Source organism: Rutilus rutilus (assembly GCF_951802725.1).
Source record: "Rutilus rutilus genome assembly, chromosome: 22".
NCBI lineage: Eukaryota > Metazoa > Chordata > Actinopteri > Cypriniformes > Leuciscidae > Rutilus > Rutilus rutilus.
In genome coordinates, this window is record NC_140227.1 from 7,451,607 (window position 1) to 7,465,235 (window position 13,629).

General features: G+C 41.1%; 1 protein-coding gene and 1 long non-coding RNA gene across 2 annotated transcripts in view; both read left to right on the forward strand.

The window, feature by feature from the left end:
* LOC311281863 lies at window positions 1-1,296 on the forward strand. The gene is made up of 3 exons (XR_014625856.1): window positions 1-159; window positions 235-300; window positions 404-1,296. It is a non-coding gene; the product is annotated as an uncharacterized lncRNA (long non-coding RNA).
* Window positions 1,297-8,898: 7,602 nt separating this feature from the next.
* Window positions 8,899-13,629, forward strand: part of crtc1b (CREB regulated transcription coactivator 1b) — a 30,007-nt gene continuing 25,276 nt past the window's right edge. Inside the window, exons 1-2 of the mRNA XM_084395361.1 lie at window positions 8,899-9,354; window positions 10,915-11,031. Of these exons, the coding sequence (XP_084251487.1) occupies window positions 9,229-9,354; window positions 10,915-11,031 (243 nt within the window). The 5' untranslated portion in view covers window positions 8,899-9,228. The remainder of the gene's footprint in view (window positions 9,355-10,914; window positions 11,032-13,629) is intronic.

The following is a 13,629-nucleotide window of genomic DNA, read 5'->3' on the forward strand; positions in this document are numbered from 1 at the left end:
ATGGTACGCAGGCTGCATTCTTTTGTGTCGCAAGAGCAATCTATTATGCATCAAGCATTGAGCGCGTATTAAGTGTTGTAGACCTGCATAAGTTGGAAATCCCTTTTTTAACTTTTGCCGTGGGCCTGTGGATGTTCAATTGCATTAACATATATCAAGGTATGTTACTGCATTGATATGTTGCTGCAATTATTCTTTAATAGCGCCGTTTTTAATGATGACTCGTTTATATAGTGTGATCGAGGCAGTATGGGTGGTTTGTTCACTGTTCTCACCGAGGGCCAGTCAATTGTGCTGTAGGTAAGTTGATATGTTATTTTGTAAGTTGTTTGTTAATCAGAGATGTAATTTTAGATATAGTGTATGCGTGGTTAATGACCAAATTGAGTAACTATTTTTATAGAAATCTGCCCGCTGTTGTTTTGCTGCTGTGTGGCGGCTCGCTAACTGCGACCCGTGGTGCTGTGTTGTGAAGACTGAAGAGGGTGCGCGCTCAAGTCCCACCACGGTCTACTGTGATTGAGAAGCGCACGTGTGTGTTGATGCGAGCGTGTGTTTGTGCGAGCGCACAGTTGTGTGAGCGGGGTTTTATGTGTGTGCGTGTGTGAGATGCGAGCGGGTGTTCGTGTGAACGCATGTTTGTGCGAACACGTTTGATGTGAACGAGTCTTTATTTGAGTGTGTGTTGAGGCGAGCGCATATTTGAGTGAGCTCGGTGTGAACGCGTGTTTGTGGTGGCGTTTGTGTGTATGGAAGTGTGTGCGTGTGCTGAAATGATTGGGTATTGAATTATTTATTTGTTATATTGATTGATCTAATTGTATTTTCTTTAATTTGGTATTACTCTTTTTGTTCTTTTCTTTTGTGGCTAATTGTGTTCTTGAGTACTGTGGGTGGTTATTGCCACCGCTCTTATCTACTGTCAATTCTTTTACAACTACCATGGGCTATTAGCTGCTGGGATTGGGAGGATTTATTTAATTCATTTATACCTTGTTGTTTATTGTGTGGATTGTGATTTTTGGTTATACATTTGTATGAAGGTGTGAATTGAGGTGGTTTGAATTTAATTCATTTGGATATTTTGTTTTCTTTTCTTTCTCTTTCCCAAATGTGACTTATCCCAAGGGATATTGATATTGACGGTCCAAGATCCAATTTTACAGGTGGCCACTTTGATTTATTCTTTTCTTTTGTGTGAATGTTGTTGTATTTGTAACTTGTGTATTTTTTTCTTATAATTTTTGTATGATTATCCTTTTACTACTTTGGTGTCAAATAAAGATTGTACGCATCTCTGCTTGTTTTTTTCCATTTATTTGGAAACCCTGTAGTTGGGAGCATTTACAAAACATATTCTATATCTTAGGTGGCAATAGCCTCCGCTCACATTTGGCGTAGTCGGGCAGGGTTTTGTACAGGCAGAGGTGTGTACTTCCAATCTTGGGACACTTTGTATGTGTTTGAATTTGGAGGTGTATTTGTGGTTTTTGTTTTTGTTTATTTGGATGTTTTGGGTGAGTGTTTATTTTACAGCGGCAAAGCAGCAGCGGGCAGTGATCAAGGGAAGCTTTCTCGAGACTGGCAGTTTGTCAAATTACCCGTGAGTACGTCTTTCAGGTTTATTATTATTATTTTGGTGCATTTTCCTAATGGAGAGTGAGTTGGAAGATCTGCGAAGACAGGTTCAGTCCTTGCAGTCAGAGAATGAGCAGTTACAGCGTCAAGCTAGTTCTGCAGCAGGGCCCTCGGTTAGTATTAGCTCTGCCTCTGATACACATGTTCGCGGTGTGGTGGATGCCCCCAGGCCCATGGCAGAGCGTGTCATTCTTGTCCCCAGAGAGAGACGATGTTCCATGTTTAGTGGAAGGGATGATGAGGAGGTGTTTGAATGGGTGGAGGAGATTAAGAGTAATTTAAGGGCTCGAAATTTATCAGCAAGGGAGGAAGCTCTGTTTATTCTTGACCATCTAGGAGGTTCTGCCAGAAGTGAAATTAAGTTTAGACCAAGGGAGGAGAGGGAGGATCCAGAAAAGGTGTTTTCTGTGTTAAGGGAGTTATATGGGTGTGCGCACTCGTATATTTCCCTTCAGAAGCAGTTCTTTTCCCGTAAACAGGAAGAGGGGGAGTCCTTGCAAGACTTCTCGCATGCCCTTTTTGCTTTGATGGAGAAGGTGGTACAATGCGCTCCAGATGGCGTGCCTAATTCCGCTTCTTTACTCAGGGATCAGTTTGTAGAACACGTGATCGATAACAGCCTATGCCGTGAGCTTAAGCGCTATGTCCGGCTCCATCCACAGTCTACCATTTTGGAGGTAAGGAAAGAGGCAATTAGGTGGGTTGATGAGGGTTTTCGCCCTGATACACGGGAAAGAAGTTACTCCGTTCCATCTCTTGCTACTCAGTATAGAGTCCAAGGGCATAATTTACCCTCCCGAGGTCGAGAGAATCCGTCTGAGTTGGCTGAACTGAAAGAGATGTTGAGGGCCCAACAAGAGCAACTTAATCAACTCACCCAAGGTTTACAGCAGTTGCAGTCACAGCATGTTTTTAATCCGTCTAGGCGAGTTAACCCTATTATTTGCAGACGTTGTAACCAACCAGGCCATATTGCCCGAAATTGTGTTTTGGATTTTCGTAGATCTACAGAGCAGCAGGCATCTTTGTCACGGCCAGGTAGCTCTCTGAATCCTAGTAGGCCGACGGAAAACTTCAACCCCCTGAATTGATGAGCCACACTTCAGGAGGGGTAACCGTTGGCTCTCAGCCTGCTGAATTAGGTGGGAACCAGGCCCTTCTTAAATTATTAGGTAACTGTCCTTCTGTCACTGTTACTATGGGTGGGGTAGAGGTTCCCTGTTTATTGGACACTGGGTCGATGGTGACCACTATTTCAGAGAGGTTCTTTTTCCAGCATTTTGAGCCTTGGGGTAAAGAGAAGTTGCTTAGTTGTGGGTGGCTACAGTTACGGGCTGCAAATGGCTTAGATATACCATATTTGGGTTATTTGGAGTTAGATTTTGTTGTTCTTGGGAAGAGAATTCAGAGTAAGGGGGTACTCGTGGTGAAAGACCTGTCCCACTCTTCCTTACCGGGTGGGTTCCCTGGGTTGTTGGGCATGAACGTTATCCAGGAGTGTTATAGAGAGTTGTTTAGTCAACATGGTCATAAGCTTTTTGACCTTCCCACTGTGAAGGAGACTCCTGCATGGCTTTCTGCCCTACAGTATTGTAAGAAGACTGAAATTGATTTGTATGAGACCACGGAACGACTGGCTAGGGTTGGGGGCCGAGAAACTGTGCGAATCCCTGCTGATTCATTGCGTTTTTTGCCCGTTACGTTTTCCTTACCGGCAGGCCTTCCACCTGTGTTGCTGTTCGAGCCTTTGGGGAAAGAGAATTCGCTCCCTGCTGGCCTTTTAGCCTCTGTATCTCTCGTACCAATTGTCCAAGGGGTGGCCTTTGTACCTATAGTTAATGTAGGGGAACAGGACGCCCTGCTGCAGCCTCATGTCGCGGTGGGAACATTGTGTAAAGTGGAGACTGTTTCACAGTCAGAGGGGTGTGAAGTTGTTGTACCATCAGAGGAACAATTTTGTTACCAAGCCACTATTGCATTACAGGCGGTCGAAGTGGATAAAATGGAGGAGGCAATCCAGAATATGGATTTGTCTCAGTTGCCTCAGGACAAACAGGCTCAGGTTAAGTCCCTTTTGCATACATATAGATCTGTTTTTTCAGCTCATGAAGGTGATTTGGGCTGTACTAAGCTCATTACCCATGAGATCCCCTTGCTTGATACTGAGCCAGTACGGCAGAGGTATCGACGTTTGCCCCCTTCAGATTATGAGGTAGTTAAGCAGCATATTCACCAACTGCTGCAGAGTCAAGTGATCAGAGAGAGTTCTAGTCCGTATGCCTCTCCGATTGTAGTTGTGAGGAAAAAGGATGGTCAGATTCGTCTTTGTGTTGATTATAGGCAGTTGAACAGTAAGACACGGAAGGATGCTTTTCCTCTGCCCCGGATCGAGGAGTCCCTGGATGCCCTGTGTGGAGCCCAGTGGTTTTCCACATTGGACCTTGCCAGTGGCTACAACCAGGTTCCGGTGGCGGAGGGAGATAAGTGTAAGACCGCCTTTTGCACACCCTTTGGGTTATTTGAGTTTAATCGAATGCCCTTTGGGTTGTGCAATGCACCTAGTACCTTTCAACGGCTTATGGAGCGCATGTTCGGTGACCAAAGGTTCCAGACGTTGTTGCTTTATTTAGACGACATTATCGTTTTCTCATCTACCATTGCACAGCACTTGGAGAGGTTGGAAATGGTCTTTGTCCGACTTCAGCAAGAGGGACTTAAGGCCAAGTTAGAAAAATGTTGCTTTTTCCGGCAAGAAGTAGGCTACTTGGGGCATTTGGTGTCTAAAGAGGGAGTGTCTACTGATCCTGCTAAGATCAGCACAGTGGCAGAGTGGAAGCATCCGACCAATGTGACTGAATTGCGGTCGTTTTTAGGATTCGCAAGTTATTATAGGCGTTTTGTAGAGGGATTTGCTCAGTTGGCTTCCCCGCTACATCGGCTTGTTGCAGACTTGGTAGGGACGAAGAAGAAGAGAGGTTCTGGGAAGTCAATTGAAAGCGGTTGGACTGAGGAGTGTGAGCAGGGGTTTCAAATTTTGAAGCAGCGATTGGTGTCTGCTCCTGTTTTGGCATATGCAGATTTCTCCCTCCCATTTGTGTTGGAGATTGATGCTAGCCACTCCGGGTTAGGGGCAGTGCTTGGGCAGGAGAAGGACGGTAAGATGAGGCCAGTGGCATATGCTAGCCGGGGACTCAGACCCACCGAACGGAATATGCAAAATTATAGCTCCATGAAGTTGGAGCTATTAGCTTTAAAATGGGCTCTGACCGAAAAGTTTAGGGATTACCTTTTAGGGCAGAAGTGTATAGTTTACACGGATAACAATCCCTTGAGCTATTTGAAGACGGCCAAACTTGGTGCTTTAGAGCAACGTTGGGCTTCCCAGCTAGCAGCATTTGATTTTGATATTCGGTATCGCCCTGGCCGTGTCAACGGTAATGCAGACGCTTTGTCTAGGCAGTACACCGTGGTACCTTCTCCACAGCAAGAGTGCGGAACTGCTCTGCCAGCCATTCTGGTAGAATTGTTGGACAAGGGTAGGCCATTCGAGGCAGTACAGAGCACAATCTCTGCTTTTTCTACAACCTCAAAAATAGACCTGCGACAGGCGCAGGAGAAGGATTCAGTCATTGGTCCGGCTCTTGATTTTTTTTCTTCTAAAGTGTATCCAACGAAGGAACAACGTCAGTCTATGTCCAAAAGGTGTTTGGAATTGCTTCGTCAGTGGAGCCGGTTGTTCGAGAGAGACGGCTTGTTGTACCGTCACCTAAAACTACCTGATGGGGGAGAGGAGGTGGACCAGTTGGTGCTGCCTGAGGTTTTTCAGACAGAGGTTTTTCAGCTATTGCATAGTGCTCATGGCCACCAAGGTAGGCAGCGTACCTATGAGCTGATACGCACCCGGTGTTATTGGCCGGGAATGGAGGCTGATGTCCGGAAGCAATGCCAGGAGTGTAGTCAGTGTGCTGTTGCAAAATCAAATCAGCCAACAGCCCGTGCTCCATTGGGCCATTTGTTGGCATCAAGACCGAATCAGATCTTGGCGGTCGATTTTACCACCTTGGAGCAGGCTAGCGATGGAAGAGAGCATGTCCTTGTTATTACAGATGTCTTCTCAAAATATACTCAGGCTGTGCCCACACGGGACCAGAAAGCAACTACGGTAGCTAATATTTTGGTTTATGAGTGGTTTTATAGGTTTGGTGTACCTGCGCAAATTCATTCAGATCAAGGTCGAAGTTTTGAGGGTGCAGTGGTCTCCCAGCTCTGCCAGTTGTATGGAGTTCAGAAGACTCACACTGTCCCGTATCACCCTCAGGGAAATGGGCAGTGTGAGCGCTTCAATCGAACCCTTCATGACTTACTTCGTACACTGTCCTTGGAGCAAAAAAGGTCATGGACTTGTCATATAGCACAGGTATGTTTCGCATATAATACAACTCCTCACCAGACCACCGGTGAGTCACCATATTTTTTGATGTTCGGGCAGGCCCCTAGACTTCCGGTTGATTTTCTACTCTCGGCAGTGGACGAACCTGCAAGTGGACAGGTGAAAGACTGGGTGGTTGAGCATAGAGAGAGACTTCAAACAACCTATACGAGAGCAAGGGCTCGGCTAGATAGAGCTGCTGAGCTTCGTAAAAAGCGCCATGATCAGGTAGGAAGGGATTTTGCGTTGCAGGAAGGTCAAGAAGTTTATCTGCGGGACTATGGTGTCCGTGGTCGTCATAAAATACAAAATCATTGGTCTAGCATTGTTCATAAAGTAGTTAGAGCGCCTAGGGGTAATGGCGGTGTATACACTATAGCACAGGTAGATAACCCTTCCATGGTAAAACAGGTGCACAGGTCTCACTTAAAGCCAGTACCACACGTAGAATGCTCTGGCCACATGGCTGATCCAGGGTTAGGGCTGTCAGATGGCAACTTGAATGAGTTTTTAGCTTCCCCAATGGCAGTGGAAGAGTGGGATGTAGCCCTTGTAGATGTAATCCCTACTGCCTTGAGTTCAGCTGAAGTAGATCTACCACTGGAGCCAGAGAGGTTTGTAGAAAGTCCTGTTGAAATGGGGATTGAAGGTCCTATGTTGATTGATAATCCCGCAAGGGAGGGGGGTCGGCGCCAAACCACTCGGACTACTGCCGGGAAACATTCTAACCCTTATAATCTACCAAGGGCCACAGCAATAGTTCAAAATATACATGTGGGCAGAGAGCCGGTGACTGCTCCATTTCAACCTGGTCAGACTCAGGGTTGCTCTTTTCGTCCATGGTTGTAGATTGTATCATCGGGACGATGAAAGAAAATCCAGGGGTAGAATGTAATGGGGTGACCCTTTTAGGGTCTTCCGTTCTGTGTAGGTGGATGGAGCTGGGCGGAAGTTAAGCTCACGGCCCCTTTAAAAATGCGGAGATTCCCTTTCACTTCCGTTTTCTCTCTGGCATGGTACGCTCACGGCCCTTTAAAAACGCGGAGATTTCCTCTTACTTCCGTTTTCCTTCCGGCATGGTACGCAGGCTGCATTCTTTTGTGTCGCAAGAGCAATCTATTATGCATCAAGCATTGAGCGCGTATTAAGTGTTGTAGACCTGCATAAGTTGGAAATCCCTTTTTTAACTTTTGCCGTGGGCCTGTGGATGTTCAATTGCATTAACATATATCAAGGTATGTTACTGCATTGATATGTTGCTGCAATTATTCTTTAATAGCGCCGTTTTTAATGATGACTCGTTTATATAGTGTGATCGAGGCAGTATGGGTGGTTTGTTCACTGTTCTCACCGAGGGCCAGTCAATTGTGCTGTAGGTAAGTTGATATGTTATTTTGTAAGTTGTTTGTTAATCAGAGATGTAATTTTAGATATAGTGTATGCGTGGTTAATGACCAAATTGAGTAACTATTTTTATAGAAATCTGCCCGCTGTTGTTTTGCTGCTGTGTGGCGGCTCGCTAACTGCGACCCGTGGTGCTGTGTTGTGAAGACTGAAGAGGGTGCGCGCTCAAGTCCCACCACGGTCTACTGTGATTGAGAAGCGCACGTGTGTGTTGATGCGAGCGTGTGTTTGTGCGAGCGCACAGTTGTGTGAGCGGGGTTTTATGTGTGTGCGTGTGTGAGATGCGAGCGGGTGTTCGTGTGAACGCATGTTTGTGCGAACACGTTTGATGTGAACGAGTCTTTATTTGAGTGTGTGTTGAGGCGAGCGCATATTTGAGTGAGCTCGGTGTGAACGCGTGTTTGTGGTGGCGTTTGTGTGTATGGAAGTGTGTGCGTGTGCTGAAATGATTGGGTATTGAATTATTTATTTGTTATATTGATTGATCTAATTGTATTTTCTTTAATTTGGTATTACTCTTTTTGTTCTTTTCTTTTGTGGCTAATTGTGTTCTTGAGTACTGTGGGTGGTTATTGCCACCGCTCTTATCTACTGTCAATTCTTTTACAACTACCATGGGCTATTAGCTGCTGGGATTGGGAGGATTTATTTAATTCATTTATACCTTGTTGTTTATTGTGTGGATTGTGATTTTTGGTTATACATTTGTATGAAGGTGTGAATTGAGGTGGTTTGAATTTAATTCATTTGGATATTTTGTTTTCTTTTCTTTCTCTTTCCCAAATGTGACTTATCCCAAGGGATATTGATATTGACGGTCCAAGATCCAATTTTACAGGTGGCCACTTTGATTTATTCTTTTCTTTTGTGTGAATGTTGTTGTATTTGTAACTTGTGTATTTTTTTCTTATAATTTTTGTATGATTATCCTTTTACTACTTTGGTGTCAAATAAAGATTGTACGCATCTCTGCTTGTTTTTTTCCATTTATTTGGAAACCCTGTAGTTGGGAGCATTTACAAAACATATTCTATATCTTAGGTGGCAATAGCCTCCGCTCACACTACTATTAGGCCTACAAAAAATAACGTTTTTGCAAGTAGGCTATATAAAGTGTTTTACTTATGTAGGCCTGTTATTGCTGTGTGCAAAACAGAACTTTATAGGCTCGTATTTTCTATTGCAATAAAAACAAACTAAATTTAGTCAGATTCAGGGTAAAAGCTTTATTTTGCGCTATTTACCAAATAACATTAGCCTAACATAAAAAAAAAACACTGATAATGAAACGTGAGCAAAATTAAATTACTAAATTAAACAAACAAAAACAATTATATATATATATATATATATATATATATATATATATATTTGTTTTTGTTTGTTTAATTTAGTAATTTAATTTTGCTCACGTTTCATTATCAGTGTATATAGTATAAATCTCAATATAAATTTTACCCCTAGCCGCTTCTCTATTGTGAAACAACCATTTGTTCTAAAACATTCATCATCACAAACGCCTCTTATCAGAAACAAGTAGGCTATCTTCTATCAAGACATGAAACTAGTTCATTCAAAAATATCGGACTCAGCTCGTGAAGATCCTGGTGGGCTTGTCTGTTTGTTTTATCAATCAGGCGCTCCTCCAGTGGACTGTCTCTGGACTCCAATGCCCACAACTCTTCCCGTGATGACGCCGCCGCAGCAGCGCACAACGCGTCTCACGCAACGCTCTGTGTTTTGGAGAAGAACGGAAGATGGCGACCTCAAACAATCCGCGAAAATTTAGCGAGAAAATCGCCCTTCACAACCAGAAACAAGCGGAGGAGACCGCGGCGTTTGAGGAGGTCATGAAAGACCTGAGCATCACGCGAGCTGCACGGGTACGTGTGTCAGAAACGGATACGTGTGTCGCGGCTAAACGCGCGCGTAGCACAGCTGCTATGTATAGAATATAGCCTGTATATGATTTGAGAACACTTTTGTCGCCCGAGAGCCGTGATAACTCGGTGAAGACGATAATGATGTCTCAGGGTTTGAGCGTAACGAGAGGCCGATCGGATGCATGAGCTCAGAGATGCTGAGGATGCGGCCGGACAGATGTCGTGCACATCTGTTTTGGCCGCGAATGGATTGTGATTGCTTTTCGGTCTTTTTATTTTTAGGCTAAATAATGAAATGTCATAGAGTAGACCGTGGATAACTGTCATATGCGCAAGTTGTCACAAAATATATGTATATCAGTTACTATGAGTTAAATGTCTACACGTGTGCATTGTTGCAGTTTTGTATATTTGATTAAATCCAACTAGGATTTAAATATTACCATGTTTTTGTAAAGGCTGGTAAAGTATGTAGTAAAACCATACTGGGATGCAGAATGAAGATATATTCAGGGTTAGCCTACTATTGTTAAATACAACTAATACAATAATAAATAAATAAAAAATTACTCATTACTCAATATTTCAATAAACATAAAAAAAAAAAAACATTAAGACTAATTTTATTTCAGCTTGTTGCCAAGGCAACATTTTAAATTTTTTTTGTTTAACTTGAAGTAATAAAAAAATAAATAAAAATAAAAATAAGAATGAATAAAAACTATTGACATACAAATAGAAAAACTAATACAAATGACAAAAATACACAACACTATTACTAAAACTTTCAAATTAAAACATCTAATTCAAAATATTACAATCTTTAATATTAAATCGATACTAAAATATAACTGGACAGATTTGAACATATTGTGTATTTTTCATAAATGTCAGGTCAGGGAACGTTGTCACGTGGTTTATATGTTGTTATTTTAAATAATTAATTTGTTCATTATAATTTGACCAAAACAGTGGTTTGTTATGTTTTTGTATGGCACTTTTTCATTTTTATTATTGTTCCATAATGATTAATGTAATTTTATTTAATTGACTGATACCTAACTTATACACAAGTTGTTGAATGTGCCTTTTTACTTTTATTTGATAAGGTTTTATACATAACATTTCTTCTTCTCAAATCATTGTCAATAAACGGTATGTTTTCATTGTGACAACTTTCTCCGCTATTGGGCAACATAAGTTAAATGAACTGTTGTTTTTTCTGTGAAATTTTCTAAACTTATTTTAGTCATGACTTCAAGTTTAACTTTTGAAAATAAAGAAATATTCACTGGAGGAAAATGTCTGGCATTTAGTCCTGGCCTCTATTGAAATGCAGCCTACTAGTATGTTCCTTGGTATTGAACTTATGACATATATTAGTGTGCGTCACAAAAGTTGAAACCCATATTCTGCTACTTTTTGTTAACTCTCACTGGTCTGCTTTTCTCATTCTTCACTTGATAAAATGTTTTTACTCCACAGTATCTGGTTTACGTTTCATTCATGCTTTCATTTCGTCATTCACTGCTGCTTTTCACGCACTGTTATTTTGCACAGCTGCAGTTACAGAAGACCCAGTATTTGCAACTAGGCCAGAATCGAGCTCAGTGCTATGGAGGGTCACTGCCCAATGTCAATCAGATTGGAAATAGCAACACTGACCTCCCTTTTCAGGTGAGACCTTAGAAACTTCATAAGTTTGAAAATTCTGTCGTACACACATGCTGTCACTTTATGATTGAATTTCCCTTCAGCTGATCTAATCACAATTTCATAAACATCCTAACTGGATAAAACTCATAGTGCAAGATGGGTCATTCCTTTTATGCAGTACCTTTTCAACTAACTTAAAAAGAAAATTAATATGCTTGTGATGTACTCTAGTTAAGCTTAGATGCTTTGAGACACTTTGACTAGTAATTATAGCTTGATTATTGACACAACTGGTAAGAAAATTAACCATATGAAATAACACGATGGACATAAGAACTAAAGTTAGTCATTACTCAGTGAGATATTGAGCATTAGCCTGTATATTGTTGTGCTGTCAATCGATAAAAAAAAACGAATTAATCGCACATTTTTCTGTAATCGCGATTAATCGCACCTAACATTAAAGTTTTAAATATATTTTTATATTGTAATACTTTCACATTGAATCTCCAAAATAATGTTGAAACAACATAAAGATGGTTAAATATTTGTTTAATGACATCTTTTTAGTAAGCCAGTATGAAGGCCAGTATCACTGATACTGATACTGTATAAAATTGATTTTCCTCCTCATTATTTATCCTAGTTAAAAAAAAAAAAAAAAAGTATCTAAAATACATTATTTTCATACTAAGTATACTACATATCCATTAACATTTACTGACATATCGCTTGAGACTTACTGATATAAATATTATAATTAAGTTTTATTTGGAGTACTTCTTTATTGCACAATGCACATTTCTAAATTTTAAGCCAAAAATGAGTTTTAACTCTTTCCCCGCCAGCGTAAAAAAAGAAAGAAAAAAAGTTGCCAGCCACTGCCAGTGTTTTTGATCATTTTCACAAAATATTCATGGCCCCCAGAATATTTTATTGTATGAATATCTGAACATGGAATATGTCAAAAGAAAGAACAGACCCTCTGCTTTTAAATAGAAAAACTAGTTTTATTGTTACAGATTAATGAGGGAGGACTCAAATGCAGAAATGAGCGATATGGGGTTTATTTGAAACATAAACCCATTGTAATAAATGTCATATTTAGATGAGTTTTTAAAATATTTGGGCTCAACCCTCAGATTTTTTTTCTACTGTACCAGTCGGGCCAGTTCAGATTTTTACATGCCCTGCTAAAATGCACAAAAAAGTTATTGTTTTCATTGTTCTTGACCATGTAACCTTGTAAACAGTGATTTAAGATTTCCATGTAGGTCTTACAGGTAAATATACAGAAAATAAACACTGCAGTCTCAATCCTTATTAAAGCTACAAAGGTTATACAGTCAAGAGCAGTGAGTTATTTTCTCTTTGTCTTTTGTTCTTTGATTAACATTAATGACAGACAGCAGCAGGTTTATTAGGCTGCTGTCACTTTAAGAACTGATAGACATGAAGCGGATCTGACACCATGTTTTCTCACAACTCTTTACGTTAATTTAACTTTTGAACTCATTTAAGACTGTGCTTACGAGGACACTCATCAAAAAGGGAATTTTTACATAATTTTGTGTGCTTTCTTTTGTCTGATCAAGTGCGAAAGAGAACTCAGTGGGGTGCTGCCGTGCTGTCTGAAGCGACATTCTGTGCGCATGTTTTGGGTGTTAGTTCACAGAGAAACACTTCACAGACAGCGCACCAGTACAGATTTGAGTTCTTTTTTGCGTATTATCACGCTTGAATGATTTAATAGCACTTGAATGAATGATAGCGTGATCATATACTGTAGCGCAGCCAAAGGATGAAAGATAGAAAATGGATGCTGTGTTATAGTTTAACGCATTTAAACTGAAAAAAATCAATAGCAAAATTAACATCCCTAGTATATTGTAATACCGATGTCTGTAATTTTACTTATTGATGTTTGTGCTGTTGTTTTGCACCAAAATTCTGTCAAATTCCTAGGATGAGTCCATTAAGACTTTTCGTTTAGTTAAAGGGATATAACAAAAATACTGATAAAAAAACAGGATGGAAAGTTATATGGTGGGCACAGAAAATATCAAATGCGAAATAGCAATATTATCAAATCAAAGGACATTTTTTCGTAACCATTTGGATTTGAGAAAGAAAAACGTCTCCGGTTACTATCGTAACCTCGGTTCCCTGAGAGGCGGGAACGAGACATTGCGTAGCTACGCTGCCTTCATCGAAGCAGAACACCAGGAGACTTGAGATGGATCTTATAAGCAGAAGAGATTTATTCTTCCGAGTCTGAAGCAGAAGAGATTTATTCTTCCGAGTCTGTAGTTCATCAAGTCTCCTGGTTTTCTGCTTCGATGAAGGAATAAAAGTTCCCAACAGTAGCTACGCTTCGGGAACTCCTCCCTTCTCCACTTTTGTTGAAATCTTATGGGCTAACACCAGCTTGGAACTGGCCAATTGTCGTGAAGTATGCAAATACTGACAGGTTCGCGGGCAGTATAAAATGCATGGGCGCGACAATTGCGTCAGAATCACGACTGAACGCTGCAAAGCTGATCGAACACGGTGGCTAACGCAATGTCTCGTTCCCACCTCTCAGGGCGGTCCCTTTCGAGAGCAGTTACCCTACATTGC